Genomic DNA, 15101 nt, shown 5'->3' on the forward strand with positions numbered 1-15101 from the left:
CCCGTTTTTTCCGGTGCCGATGCTCAGAAACTTACATGTGGTGTGATTATGGTTCCCATGTCTCTTACCTTTGGAAGTGCTGGCTCTCTCCCACCTATTGGTGAGGCCCTTTCTGGAGGGTCCCGCAGCCCATCCTAAAGTTTCTATTTATCCCAGTGAGGTTCTCGGGAAAAGGATATGAGATTGAAATGCACACACAAATGGTGAATGTGCTGGTGGCTTTCTTTTTTTTTTCTCCTGACAAGAAAAAGACACATGATCGCCTTGATCGGCAGAGCAGTATCTGCCGTGTTGGTGTAGGATGTGAAGTGGAAGTGGGTGGAGCATTGGGGGAACTGTTTTAGATAAAGATGCACTTGAGGCATTTCCTCAGAGAAACGGCTGAAGCTGGGATCTCTGGCCTAGCCGCACCAGCCGCCCGTCTCTCAGTGCCCGCGTTCATGTCTGCGTGCGTGGGGGCTTTGTCAGCAAGAGCAGGCCACCAGGTATGGGCGAGAGGACGAGCTAGATCCCCTGATGAGCGTCCCTAAGCTCGCAGTAAAGGTCTCGGATATTACAAAGTAGAGGCTTTGACATTTTTTATTATTTATTTTTTGCTGTTCAGGTTTTAGATCCAAACATGGACCTCCGAACAGTGAAGCACTTCATATGGAAGAGTGGTGGTGACCTCACCCTCCATTACCGTCAGAAGTCCACGTGAGGGGTGGGTGAGCGCTCCTGGGTATTCATTTACTGACCTTCCTCTATGGCCCCGAGAGTAGTCCTAGGAAGCCCACCGAGCCCCAACGGGAGCAAGACTTCTAATGGCTGATTTGGTATGGACCGAGATTCTCTTTCAGTTGAAATGACTAATAGCGATGTAAAATAGAAACCAGTCTCCATGTGTAGATTAAGCTGTCCCCAGGGAGGCAGAGAATGCGAGAACAGCCCGCAAGCACACTGTGTCTTGTGAGATGTAGAGAACGGACGGCAGGCCAGCAGACTTGGCTTCCTCCTTTCGTTTCAAAGGACCTTATCTTTGTCTGTTAGCACTTGTTAGAGACACATAGGTAGAGCCACATCTGTCACTGTGTTTCAACTTCAAACCCACATGCTCTGGAGCTTTTCTAAGAGAGTACATTCCATTCACGCAGCACATATGAAGGCTTTTTTCAAGTCGGTCATTAAAAACAAGCAAGTTGTTCTCACATTTAAGAGTTATTTTTAATAGGAATCTGCTGTTGTACAATTCCAGAGCCAGCCCATTTCATAATAAATTATCCTTGTTGGGCTTGTTTTAATATTGCATCTCAGATGCATTCTTTTAGGAAGACCTGTAGAAATTCTGGGTGCTGGAACGTAGCACTTGGACCGCCAGACTGGAGTACGCCCAGCAGCGCCCAGGGCTGCCGCACCCTCACGGTGCCCCCAGCCGTGCGGCAGCCACGGGCAGGTGCAGCGCCTTCCCTGCCCCGCCGTGTCCAGCTTTGTCGAGGGGCCAAGCCACGTGATGCCACAGGTTTGCGCTCTGGGTGAGCATTGCGACACCGTCGCAACTGAAGACCACGAGGAGATACTCGCTTCATTTAAATGCTACCTAAAATGTACGGTGTCAGAGAAAAAAGGATATCCTAGTGAGTTAACTTGATATTCACATCCTGGAAGTATACATATTTGTTTTCTCCAGAGTTTTATATGCAGGTTTTGTTGTGGTACCTGTATCCAGAGCTCTTTTCGTTGTTCTTTCTAACAATCTGAAGCTTTCATAGAATCATTTGATTCTTGTACAGAATATAACTTATTGGGGATAAACACTTCAACTTTTGGCAGGAAAAAAAATACTTTGGATTCTCCCCAAGGTCATTTGTATTCAGAATAGAACAATGGCCCACCGCTGTAAAACTACGTTAAGACAAGCCTCCTGTAGGAAGCCAAAAGCACAAGTGCCTTCAGAGGGCAGTTTTTTCCAGTCCAGTTGCCTCCCCAGCTCGCGTGCGGTCCGTCCCCACAACAGCAGGGACTGGGAAGGAGCGGGGAAGGTTTTTTCTTTTCTACATCTTCACAGGTTCAGCTGGAGGCAGCTGATGGGCCTGGGTCCAGACCTTTCTATTTGAGATATTCTTACCTGCACAACTGTAGAGACAGGGTTCCCTCACTGCTGGTCAGCCTCCTTTGGAAAGTGGACAGGTCACTGCCTCCAGCACTTGGAAGAAGTGAGCAAAGATGTACCACATTTCCAATGAGTCTTTCCCCCTTACACAGAGAGCAACCGGCTTCTTTTTTTAAAAATCCTTTCTATCTGTTGGATACAATGGTGCGCTTTTGGTGCACATTTTTTAGCAATAGTTGTGAATTAATGGCAAAAACAAAAAAAATCCTACAACTCACTTACCAGCCCTCTGCTGTGTTTGCCGGAGGGGCCCTTGGGCTAAAGGAATGGGTTTCGCTGGGCCATTTTGCCCTGTGTGCCGAGCCTTGAGGGGCGGCTGCACTCCCTTCCTGTCAGATCTGACCCTCAGCATGCTTTTTTTTTTCCCTTCCAGTCAAACCAGTAAGTTTCCAGAAAATTTGACAGTCTGCAATGCCAAAAGGGTAAAAATCTGTATTTCACAGTTGTATAGAATAAAGGCTTTAGTTAAAATATTTCAAAGTGTAGTACACCTTTATTTCTTTCACTTGTCATTTTCCTTCATAGCAGATTACAGAGAAACTTCTGGTTCCATGTTTACCCTGGCAATTGTTAGCATCAGTACCCATTTTATCCCCCTGGTTAGGGCAGGGAGTGTGTCAAAGTGAGGGAGGGAAGAGCCAGAATCCTGGGGTGAGGGTGACTTTGGGCCAGATTACCAGGCTGCAGTTCAGGGAAGGTGGCCTCAGAACAGTCCTATGGTGATTCTCTTCTACTTCCTGGATCCCTACAGGCGGACACTGGGCTCCCAGACAATCCCAGAACCCAGCTCCAGCCCTGGCTTCGGACACAATGCCTCCCTGTTCAGCAGGCTTATCAGCTGCCATGGTAGGCTTGAGGAGGCCTTGCTTCAGATTGCAGTCACAGTGCTAGAAATTTGAAGTGTTTGCTCATTGGGGGCCCTCCCTGCATATACTTGGTCTGTGCCCTCCAGAGCAGACAGTCCTTGTCCTATGGGCCTAACAGAACTCTGAATGCTGTTAAGTGCACACGTTACAGATCAAGCGGCAAAGGTCGGACTTTAAACTGGGTAGCAGCTAGAAGACAAGGCCAGAGAGGCGGCTTTCGTGGCAACCAGCAAGAAGTGGGCAGGTGAGGGACTTCAGGGGATGGGGAGCTGGTTACTGTGTGGAGCCCTCCTCTTCCTGCAGGAACCAGGTAGAGCATTAGACCTGGCCTAGTCCTAGCCTCTCCAGGTACCTGGGGTAGAGGGAACAGCCTCCTTCCATACTCTGGGAAAGAACGGAATGGCCCTTGCCCACTCTTGTCCAGGTCCCTCGTTCCCCCTTAGGGTGGGAGCTTTGTGTAAAGAGATCCAGTCAGGAATGGCTTTTGAGAGTCTGGTCAGGATGGTGAGCTTAAATTTGCCATTTGTATTCACCACTGGGGCTGCCTGGATGCCTTGTATCTATTTAGAAGAGATGGTTGTAGAAGTTGGGAAGCTGACAGGAGTCACCACTAGGGATATTGGGTCTGTGGAGTGTAGACCCTGGGGAAGAAGGAACATCGTGGTCCAAGGACAAGTGAGTCTCTGCTGACGGGCCCGGAATTTCCAACCCTCCTCTCCCAGGAGAGAGGGACAAGGTCACTGCTTCTCTCCTCCGGCTGTGACTGGCAGACGTCAGCCTGCCGGAGCCAACTGTGCAGGGCAGCATAGAGACTGAGGGCACAGGACAGAGGAGACGGTAATTGGGGTCCCCAAGGGCTAGCTGAGCAAGAATCAAGGCATGCCCTGCCAAGTGTTAGGCAAACACTCCAGACCTGTCCCTTCCTCCTTCACTCCATCTGCACACACGACCCTGTGTGGACCCTGCTGCCTCCTGGGCAGCCACAGTGACCAAAGCAGGAGCGAGCACTGGACTCAAGGGTACGTGGCCAACAGATGCCCTTGGCCCATGGCCTCCTCTTCTACCCACTGAGGCTCTTTGCCCCACCCAAGCAGCACAGTCCTTTCCTCTCCTTCCCCAGCTCCTGCAAAACTTAATCTGGGTGCTGCTCCCAGCCTCCCACCACCCCAAAAGGATTTGTCTGAGTGCACGATTCCCCAAAGCCAGGACCATCAGGCACAATTAATGCTGGTAGGTCATCTCTTGGACACCAGTAGGGTCTATGTGGACACACAAGCGCCGCCCCCCTCCACCCCCCACAGCCGCAGAAGTCCCTGCACATCCCGGGAGCCATTGCCTAGGAAGCTGCACGCTGGGCCGGGATCAGGCAAGGGGCTGGGCTACGGAGTGTGGCCTAAGCTGCTTCCCCACATCTAGGCCTCACGAAATGCCATCAGGGGCCTCGACACAGCCAAGGGCGTTATTCAGGGGTGGAGAGCTGGGCCTGGCTGGCTGCCTCCTCAGCCTCTGCCTCGAAATCTGGGTTCTCTGTGCTTGCCGGCTCCTCAGCCTGCGCTTCGAGCAGCTCAGCAGACAGCCCTTCTTCCGGTGAGGCTGCAGAGGTGAGGCTGTCGGGAAGGGTTAGCTGAGGCAGGTGGTCTGGCTGGGCCTGGGTGCCTGGGCTGTCCGGGAAGGAGACCTCAAACTCTGATCCGGACCATGTGGCCTCACCTGAAACATACAGGGAGGGGCTGAGGAGGCCTGCAGAACCCCGGGCCGGCGTGGCCCGGAGCAGCCACCACTGACACCACCCCCCCAACTCCAGGCATTGATGGGGAAAGGAGCTTTTGGCTGTGTTTCACCCAAAGCCAGCCTCCCACCCAGCCGAGCAACTCAGGGCCGCCTTGCCAACAACGCAGGGTCCCTCCTGGAAAGCTTCCGCAGGTGTGGGCCACTCACCACCACGCTCGTGAGAACCGCAGCTGGAGACGTCCTCGGGCCCGGAGGCTGAGAGAGCTGTGCAGGTCAGCTCTGTGGCCGAGGGCAGGCTGGGCCAGACACCGGCACTGCTGCTCTCCAAGGAGGAGAGACCCGACACGGCCAGGAAGCCTAGGGGAAGGGTGCAAGTCTTCGCCAGCACAAAACCCGGACTCCCGGAAGGCCCCTACCCTGGGCTCACTCAGCCCCGTTCCTGGGGCGCCTGGCCCGGCCTGAAACTGTAATCTCAGCCCATGGGGGTGCCCCCACCCAACCCCAAAGTGGTCCCCACTGCCTGCTGCTGAGGAACGAGAACAGCACAGTGGCAGAGGGCCCGGACCCTGCTCTGTCCCCACTCTGCTGCGTGACCTTGAGCAGGCTGCTTCCCTTCTGTGGACTGCAGTGCCCCCCCCCCCCCCCTCCGCCGCCTCCATCAGCACGTCGGACCGGCTCATCTGCGACCATCTGGGCATATATGAGCTAGGAGGCATCAGCAGGTCTGAGGAAGGTTTGGCGCTGCCACGGAAGCCTCGCCCCCAACCTGGGGCCCACTTCAGCACCTTAGCCTCCTCTCCAGAGCCCGCTCACTACCTGGGTCCATGACGCGCTGCACTGGAGGGGGAGGCTGAAGAGGAGTCTCCATAGGACGTGGGAATCCCCCAAGGTCTGGAGCACCATGGCTGGGACTCCCAGGCTCAGAAAGTTGTCCCTCCATGAAGGAGCCAGGTGCCTGCAGCAGAGCCTACGGGGGCCAGGGAAGAAGGAGGGAACAGGGCAGGGGCAGTCGGGACAGAGTAGTCCAACCCCGGCCCACACTGGCCATGGAAGTACCACTCTGCGTGACGGAGCAAACAGCCATGGGGACCTGCCCTTCCCCTAGAGGGGATCTAAAGTCAGGCACAAGAGGCCTCTGGATGCCCAGCCTCTGGCCCAGCATTACCACAGACTCACTGAGGCACAGCACAAGGCTCTGCGCACCTGAGCCTCCATTTCCCGCTCATGAAAGGAAAATGACAACTAGTGCTTTGCCGTTACCCTCACCTCCAGACCCAAGTGGCGGGAGAACCAAAGTGAGTTTCACTGTCCCAGGATGGGACCACCTGCTTCCGCTGGGTCCCAGAAGCAAGAAAAGCCTCCCAACGGCTCCACAAATGGGCTCCTGGTGACAGCAGCCTTGAGTCCTCTTTTCCCAGGTGCCAGGCCCCTTTGCCCGTATGAAGCTCCCCCTTCCCCTCACTGGCAGATGCTCCCCTCGTACCTCCATGTAGTCATCCTGCCTAGAGCCTATTTCTGGGCCGGGAGGGGCAGGAGAGTCCTGGGGGGTGGGTCCAGGTGGCGGGACATCAGGAGGCAGGACATCAGGAGGCAGGGCATCAGGTGGTGGGGCACCAGGTGCCGGGGCATCAGGGGGCTTCTTGTGGTGGCTGGGAGGCTGGGTTGGGATCCGGTGCAGATACCCGTAGCCAATACCACAGCCCAGACTGCCAAAGTCCAGAAACATTCGATCCAGGGGATTGTCCCATAGCCCTTCCTAGACCTGCCAACCCCACCCACCCCTGGCCGTGAGGGGCAGAAAGGGTGCCTCCTGGACCAGTGGTCATCCTCAGGATCCCTGGACCCAGAGCCCTGCCTCCGCCCCCCCACCGTGGGATTCTGGGCATCCATGTCCAGTGGCCAGGTCCAGCCAGGGCTCTACTGGGCCCCCACCCCGCCGCCCTCCGACTGAGGAAGTACCTGCCCTCTCCACCCCAGGCTGCGTTGGGAGTTACAGTCACCTCCCGGCAGGAGTCGGACTCGGAGTTGTAAACCATCAGCTTCAAGGGCTTCCCCTCGTGGGACTCGATGAGTGTAAAGAAGTCCTCGGACTACGACAAAGCCAGCGCCTGAGCCCCGCTCCCAGCACTGGGATTGGAGGCCTCGACAAAACGAGGCCCTTCTCATGGACAGCACCCATCTCCACACCCTATCCGGGGGGCCTGGGGAGGGCAAACCAAAGGTTGCTCACCTCCTGGAGGATCTGGTCTGAGCCAACCACATAGTCTGTGTAGGGGCACAGGCCAGCAAGGGAGGCAGGTGAAGAAGGTTCCACGTCCTGGGGAAAGAATCACCAACTACCCGTCTTGCTCCTTGAGTTGGGCATTGCGGGGGCGGTACTGAGGGTTGCCTCTCTAGGTACTGAGCGGGACACTTGTCCTTGGGCTCCAGGTCAGGACCTCAAGCCCAGACTCTCCTACTCCACTCCCTCATTTCCCGACCTCCCGCAGGTGCACAGCCTGCCCAGCAGAGGGCAGCACCACGGCACCGCTCACAGCCCCGAGCTCCGGAATCTGATCTGGGTTCAATCCTGACTCCACCAACCTCTAGCCTGTAACTGTGGACAAATACTTAACCCCCTAGCGTCAGTTTCCCCACAATTAAAAGGAGGATATGCAGTACTTCCTCAGAGGGTTGCTGAGAAGATTAAAAATAGAATATAGGTAAAGAATGAAAACCACAGGTTGGCCCCACAATAAGTGCCCAATTGCTGTGCTGTTACTGGTGCAGGCAAATGGCTGAAGACCCCTGTGTTAGGGGCTGGAGGCAGGGGCAGGGAGCAGAACTGGGTACAAGGATCATTTCCTCCCTTGGGAAACTCTACCACTCCCAATCTCCCAGTCACCCCGAGAAATGCAAAGGCATTTGCCTCATCACCCCCCCCACTGCACTCATGGACAAACCGAGGAAGGCTGAAAGGTTGAGAAGTCTCCCACGAGAAGTCAGTGAGCAACAGAGGAGGCTAGAAATCAAATCAGTCCATTTCCAGCTCAGGGCACCCTCCTTCCACCAAGCCCTGGGACCAAGCATTCAACAATGGGGGCACCATCAAAGAATGTACGTGTCGTGTGTGTGTGTGTGTGTGTGTGAGAACAGACACTAACAGCAACATCTGTGACAACTCAATCACTGAGATTCAGGAAGACCCAGCCCCCAGGCACCCGCCCAGGCCCAAAGGGGCTCTCAGGGGACCTGCTAGAAACGCCTGGATCCTGGTATACCTTAGAGCCTACCAGAAAAGACACGATCTATAAAGACCAGCAGCAGCAGCCTTCTGGCAGCACAAGCACCCCTCCCTCCGGTAGATGGTAGCCCACCCCTCAAAATAACAAACCAAGGTTTAGAGGGTGAGAAGGTGCCCCAAGTCGCCTGGCTAACAAGAGGGTGCACAGCTCGGGGGATGATGAGCGGCCCTCTGGGACCCCTCTCCCAGGAGCACTGGTTGTTGGCCTCGCCCAGCTGCCCCCACAGCCCACCCTTACCCCCCGGGCCGCCAGCCACCCCCACACGCCCAGCCTGCGCCCACTCACCAGCACGTGCCACACGTGCTCGCTGGCCCTGCGGAAGCTGCAGAAGCGCACGCTGGCCCCCAGCAGGCCCTGGCCGCCCCACATGTTGCTGGGCACCACCTCCACCTCGCGCACCTTCATGGTCTTCATGTTGAACACCTCCAGCTTCACGGGCTTCTCCACGTTGGCCTTCAGCAGGGCCTTTAGCGTGTCATTCTCCTTGTTCTGTGGGGGCAGCGGGGCTGACGCCAAGAGCCCCACCCCCAACCCGGGTTGGGGCCCCTCAGACAAGTTTGGGTCTGACATGGGGAAGGGCCCAGGTGACCAGTTGCCCCAGCAGGGTCTTGTGTGGGCGTGGGCCAGGGCAGGGTCTGGGCCTGCGACCACCGCAACCCCCACCACCCCTAAGCACCACAAAACCCGCCTCCCTCAGCCCCCCGGAAAATACAATCCAGAGCACCGCAGGGCTGCCCCTCTCTGACTCTCTGAGCAGCCCCTTGGCCACCTTGACACCTCTCATGCCCCGAGAGGCAGGCCCCTTAGACCTCGTGTCCAGCTCCAAGAGCCCCCTCACCGCCCATCCACCCCAGAAAGCTCAGGAGCTGGGCACTGGGCAGGGCCCCCATCAAGCTGAGTACAGGCCTAGAATAAGGAGAGATGGGCTGGTCCTCCCTCCGGAAGAAAAGGGAGGCAGGAGCAGGGTGGGGCCTGCTGTGGGACAGGACACACACACACACGGCAGGTAGCACTGGGACACACACACACACAGGAGACACACACACACAGACACACACACAGACACAGAGACACACACACGGCAGGTAGCAGCAGGACACACACACACACACACGGCAGGTAGCACCGGGACACACACACACAGGAGACACACACACAGACACAGAGACACACACACGGCAGGTAGCAGCAGGACACACACACACACACACACAGGAGACACACACACAGGACACACACACGGCAGGTAGCACCGGGACACACACACACACACACACAGGAGACACACACACACACATGGCAGGTAGCACCGGGACACACAGACACACACACAGGAGACACACACACAGGACACACACACACACACACGGCAGGTAGCACCAGGACACACAGACACACACACAGGAGACACACACACAGACACACACACACACACGGCAAGTAGCACTGGGAGCCAGGACACACACACACACAGGACACACACACACACACACACGGCAGGTAGCACCGGGACACACAGACACACAGACACACACACACAGAGCAAGTAGCACCGGGACACACACACACACACACAGGAGACACACACACACAGACACAGACACACACAGCAGGTAGCACCAGGACACACACACACACAGGACACACACACTCACAGACACACACACACACACAGGAGACATACACAGACACAGACACAGACACACACACGGCAGGTAGCACCGGGACACACACACACACACACACACACACACACACGGCAGGTAGCACCGGGAGCCTCACCAGCCTCGAGTGCCCGATGGTGATGATGAAGTCAAAGTAGGGCTCCAGGCCCGCCTGCTGGGCTGGGGAGTTCTCCTGCACCTGTCCCACAGCAGAGGCCGCAGTCACGGCATCAGCCTCGTGACTCCCCAAGAAACCCCCCCGCCCCCAATGTCAGAGACCGTCCATCACCACTTCCGCTGTCCCAGCAAGGACCCGGGCACTGCATGACTGTTCCAGGCAGGCCCCACGTGGGCACTGTCAGGGTAACTCCATCCTTTCTTGCTACCTTCCTGGGCAAGACCGTCCTCTTTAGGAAATGGCTCTTGTCTGATCGTGACCCACACATCCTGCTTCCAGGGATGCCTCACAGGAGAGCCCAGGGCAGCTCCGGGGGCTTCTAGTAGACCACACAGACACAGGGTGGCAGAGGCCTGTGGGGAAGCTGGGGCCACCGGGAAGCCAGCAGGTTTACCAGAAAGGTTTCGATGTGGACAGGAAGGGAGGGCCCCAGGATAGGTGGGACCAGGGCTGTGCTCAGAAAGACAGAGAGGGTGGGCAGCCTGTGGCCAGATGCCAGAGGGCCCCAGATACCCTGTGGTGACAGATCAAGCTCAGTTGGGCAGGCGTGGGAGCTGCTGAGGAGTGTGGCTGAGGGAAGCAGACGCAAGGGACAGGGATGAGCCTGAGCTGGGAGCCCCACGAGCAGGGCCGAATCCCCGCCTCACAGCCTAGTCTCCACTACTGTGTGGGGACGGCTCCTAGCCCAAGGGGCCTCCAACCCTGTACTCCGGAACTCACTGCTGTCTCCAAACACACAGCAACCAGGCCTCCCAGCTGGGGTAGAAATCCATCTCAAAGGCCCCATTTACAGAGCCTTGCTCAAACAATGCAGCCTTTATCCCCAGGGCCGGACCCTGCGGTGGGCCCCACACCCTCAGGCCTTTGGCTGTGAGCACTTGATGTCCTGCTGGTCAGCCATCAACCCAGAGGACACAGGGCTCACGTGTCTTCAGGTTCTGGATGCCCCCACCATGGGAAGGCCCTGTGGCTTCCGCCACCCACCAGCCCCTATAGTCTTGGATTCCCCAAGCTGAAGGAGAGCTCGCCCTGAGCCTTGGGATCCAGGCTAATTCGCCCCCGGAATTAGGACGCCCTTCTAGCTAGGTCACCACCCACTGAGCCCCTGCTTGCCACCCCCAGAAGCTGCCATGGCTTCCAAAGACAGTGAGCCCAGAAACCGACTCCAGTCCCAGTTGGCCTGCGACAGGGGAGCTCTGAGCCCTGACCCTCTCTCTTCATGGGCAAGCTGGGACAAGGTGTCTTTTGAAAGCCACTGGACAGTTACTCATGCCATTCTGCCTCCCTCTGCTGCCGAGGCCAGAGCCACCCAGCTGCCGGCCCGCTGCCCTCCTCAGTTATTCCTTGGCAGCTGCCCTCCATCATTACTGAGGTCCAGAGGCTCAGGCCTCCAATCCCACGGCCCTCTCCCCACCCACCGCCGTGACCTTGTCCCCTGGCTGTACTCCACTGCCCTGGCCCCGGGCCTTGCCATCGCCCACTAGGGCTCTAGCGCAGAAATAATCTAGGCGGCTGCCACCGCACCCCCGCTCCCGCCACGAGCGCTGCCCCCTGTCCGGCTCTCCTTTGGGGGCTCCCATCACCCCCACCCCACAGCCCCTCGATGCTTGCTGCTTTCACAACACTTTCCACCTGATTTCCCCATCAGGGGATCTAATGTAATTAAAGGGATAGCAGCTGACACTTGCTGAGGATTGGCTCGGTCCCAGGGGACTGCGCCACCTGCCCTACCTTGCATTTAACCCTTTTACTAGCACCGACTTCCGCAGGAGGAAAAGTACTCCATTATTCAGAAATCGGAGCCCAGGAAGTCCAACCCAGAGCCTGCACAGACAGGTAACAACCATTTCCTGGGGGGACCCTCCACGCCTCTAATCTCACTGAGGGCAGGGACTTTCCCAACATGCCTGGCGCACAGCGAGAATGCCAGCATTTCCAGAAGGCGGCACGCGTGTTCTTCAGTTTTTAAAAAATGTAACTGGGTAATGTCACACTTCCGCGGAAAACGTCCCAATGGCTCCACGGGGCAGAAGAAAATCCTAGATCTTTGGGGCACGACAGGCCCCCGCAGAACCTGGCCTCATCCCGTACCGCTTGTCCTCCTCACACGAGCCACCCCACCTATGCACGCCAGCCTCATCTCCTGCTCTTCCTCAATCCAACCGGAGCAAACCATTTCAGGGCCTCCCTCAGCCTAGAACGCTCTTCCCCTAAGTATCTGTACTGTCCACTCCTTCCTTCCCAGGTGTCTTGATGTGAGGCCTTTCCTGACCCCTCTATCCAAAACAGCACCCACTCATCCTCTGTACGCACATGCTCTACTTTCTTCTCCTCCCCAGCACTGATCACGGCCTACCATGTATTTGTATTTCTATCTCGTCTGTCTCCCTTCTCTCCGCGCCAGCAACCAAGGGTAGGCCCCATAAGAAGAGGGACGATGTCCATTCTGTCCGCTGCTTTATCTCTGGCACCCAGAACTAGGCCTGCCAGAGCACGTGCTCGAAAATACCTGTTTTTGTGGATGGAAGCCCTCCAATCCCTTCACCTCTCCACTCAGCCCCTCTCCCACATTCCCCCCACACTGCCCCACCTCTCCCTCTTGCCAAGTCCTCAGTTTCTTTGCTTTCCATCAACCTGCTGGAAGATTGTCCTGATGGGATGCATTCCACTGTGCACCTTTTCTGTCAGGTGCCTGCCTCACCGTGATGCCAACCAGAGAAAGCCCATCGCCGAACACGGGTTCTGTCAACTCTGGGCCCTGAAGCCAACCTGGCTCTCCTTTTAGGAACCCCCGCCTTTAGCCTTCCCCTCAGCAGCCAGGCACCAAGCTGACCAGCTTGCCGCCCTACACCCAGGTCTGCAATCCATCCACGGTGCCCATGGAAGAACACGAGGTCCTTCCTCGCTGCCCTGTGGGTTCGGAGACCCTCCTGCCCCTCTCCCTCCTCCACAGTACACAAAGCCACCCCAACTCTCCATCTGGCTGCGGGCCCTCTCCTCACCTTCAGACTCTAGGAACTCCGCTCCGTCTCCCCTTTGCCCAGAACCGGTTGTCCAGACCTCCTGGTCCCTCCCCTGCTGCCAACGCTCGCCCCCCGTGCCTTCTGCGGCATTCTCCTGGCTCTCCTGCTGGGGCTCTCCCTGGCTGGTTGGCACTGCTCCTCGAGCCCCGGACCCGAGTCCTGTCCGACGCCAAGACGGCGGGATGCGCGCCGGCAGGCTCCCTGGCAGTCGGCGTCCACTTGGCCACCCCGACTCCATGGACCCGAGGGCGGGGAGCTAGGGTCTCGGCCTTGCTGGCTCTCTCCCCAGGCCCAGCAAGGAGGCGATCACAAATACGACCTAAGCGCACACGTGCGTCCCGGCTGGACCTGGAGTAATCTTCACCCGGGAGAAGTGCCATTCCGGGCGGCCCGACCGGACCAGGAAACGCTCCCGCTTCCTGCATGGCTGGCACTCGGGGCTGGCGCCGGGCCGACGGCGGCCGCAGACCGGCCGGGGGCCAGAGAGCCGCGGCGCCGCCTCCCGCGGGCGGCTCCCACCCGGAAGGAGGCACACCCCGGCCTCTCGGGGGGCCGAGACCCCGCCGCTAACACCCTCGAGCCGGCGGTCAGACGTCCCCTCGCGTCCGGGCGGGCGCCCCGCCAAGGTCACCGGCGCCGCGGGGGCAACTCACCCCGTGCAGGTGGAAGCCCTCGGCGCCGCCCGCGGGCTGCTCGGCGCTGGCGCCCAGACCCATGGCGGCGGCCCGGCGGCGGCGCCCGTGTCCCGTACGGCCGTGCCCACCCGGCCGCCCAACCGGGCGCCACCAGCGCGCACTCGCCCTCTCGGCGCTCGATTGCCGGCGCCTTGTCACGTGGGCGCCTGCCTCTCCCACCCCTGACTCTGATGCTCTTAGCAACCGGCCCTTACCTCCGTTTCCAAGGACGCGCGCCTCCAACTTCCGGCCGCGAGAGGCGTGCCCAGGACCCTGGCTCGGGAATCCAGCTCCGCGCGGCCCCACCAGACCCGGACTCGGAGCCGCGGGCGGCTGGAGATGAGCAGCGATGACTCCTCCCTTATGGTGTGTGGTCGGAGTGCGGCCAAGCCGCTCCCTCCGGGACTCTCCGCCCCTGGCCCCGAGACCCCCGCGTCCCGCTGCTCTCCTGTGACCTCTCCGACCGCTCCTGCTGTCCCCTTTACCCGCCTTTCGCTGTCCCTGGCCGGCCGCTAATGAAGAGCCTGGCCCCCTCTGGCCTCAGTGTTCCCGGCGAGCGCATCTTTCTCCTCTGGTGTTCTCCATGGGCCCTGAGCTCCAAATCAGCATCCCCACCCAGTCTTGTCCTCGAGCTGCCCCCAACCGGCGTATCCAAAACCTATCTCTACCATCTTGCCAACATCTCCCCCTCCCCTGCCTCTGCCTCTTCTGCGTCCCCCACCTCAGTAGACGGCACCACTGTTTGATCCTACAGCTTTCACTCTTCCCCATTCTCACCTCGGGTCCTGTCTATCAGCAGGAAATGTTAGCTCCTACAAGTGACCTGACAGAACCCACTGCTTTGTATCTCCTAGCCCACGATCACCACCATCTCTCCCCAGGCACCTGAAACACTACCCCGCACACACACACCCCAAAGAGTTCTCTGCTTCAGCTCTCTCTTCACCAGCGGTCCCCACACCACCACCACCGCTCACACACACACATCAGAACACATCCCTCCTCCTGCTTAAAACCATTCCATCTGTTTCCTATTACCCTGAGGGTGATGTCTGGGCTCTTTCATATGGCCCACAAGACTGCTTACAACCCAACCACATCTCCTTCCCAACCCCAGCACCCACGAACCTTAAGGGAAGTGAGACTTCACTTTGAAATCTCAGCCCTTGTTACTGCATGACCTTTGTCAAGGCATCGTCTCTATAGGCTTCAGCTTTTTTAACTGTGAAGGATATGGAGAGAATAATGCATAAGATAATGGGTGTAAATCCCTTGATACGGTTCCCAACAAGTGTTTAACCCACAGTAACTTACAACTCTAACTGGTGGTGTACCCATTCTTATTATTGGCCCTCTCTCTTTCCCCTTAGTCCCGTACTAAGACAAAGCCTAAGCTGAATCCTCCATCACATCTGACCCAGAATCTGTGGACAATTCCCAAACAAGTCCAAGCTCCTCCTTCCTGGGGAACTGCAATGGAGCTACTCCTGGGGCTGGTGAAGAACAAAATGAGGCCCAAATGTTCTCTTTCC

General features: G+C 57.8%; 4 protein-coding genes across 7 annotated transcripts in view; 2 read left to right on the plus strand and 2 right to left on the minus strand.

Annotated features, from left to right (window-relative positions):
- The window catches only part of WDR48 (WD repeat domain 48), a 46496-nt gene extending 43874 nt beyond the window's left edge, over positions 1-2622 (plus strand). For both annotated transcript variants that reach the window (XM_006733424.3, XM_081824611.1), the window contains one exon: positions 605-2622. In XM_006733424.3, coding sequence (XP_006733487.1) covers positions 605-700 — 96 coding nt within the window. In that variant the 3' untranslated portion in view covers positions 701-2622. The remainder of the gene's footprint in view (positions 1-604) is intronic.
- The window catches only part of CX3CR1 (C-X3-C motif chemokine receptor 1), a 227335-nt gene that overhangs the window by 55509 nt on the left and 156725 nt on the right, over positions 1-15101 (minus strand). The window lies entirely within an intron of this gene.
- On the minus strand, positions 2623-13727 carry GORASP1 (golgi reassembly stacking protein 1). 3 transcript variants are annotated; one of them, XM_081824637.1, is made up of 9 exons: positions 13549-13726; positions 9813-9893; positions 8316-8519; positions 6977-7063; positions 6706-6836; positions 6230-6452; positions 5563-5713; positions 4954-5103; positions 2623-4725 (listed from the first exon to the last, which is right to left on the minus strand). In XM_081824637.1, the coding sequence occupies exons 1-9, from the start codon at positions 13609-13611 to the stop codon at positions 4475-4477; spliced, it is 1341 nt and encodes a 446-aa protein (XP_081680763.1). In that variant the 5' UTR covers positions 13612-13726; the 3' UTR covers positions 2623-4474. The 3 variants fall into 3 exon arrangements, with proteins under 3 accessions (XP_081680763.1, XP_030884128.1, XP_081680768.1); XM_031028268.2 differs by lacking the exon at positions 13549-13726 and adding an exon at positions 12875-13281; XM_081824642.1 differs by lacking the exon at positions 9813-9893 and having other exon boundaries at positions 13549-13727.
- TTC21A (tetratricopeptide repeat domain 21A) overlaps positions 13710-15101 on the plus strand; it is a 33093-nt gene continuing 31701 nt past the window's right edge. The window contains exon 1 of the mRNA XM_081824652.1: positions 13710-13935. Within this exon, the coding sequence (XP_081680778.1) occupies positions 13909-13935 (27 nt within the window). The 5' untranslated portion in view covers positions 13710-13908. The remainder of the gene's footprint in view (positions 13936-15101) is intronic.

Source organism: Leptonychotes weddellii, chromosome 1, assembly GCF_054177405.1.
Source record: "Leptonychotes weddellii isolate Sample4059 chromosome 1, ASM5417740v2, whole genome shotgun sequence".
In the NCBI taxonomy this organism is placed as follows: Eukaryota; Metazoa; Chordata; class Mammalia; order Carnivora; family Phocidae; genus Leptonychotes; species Leptonychotes weddellii.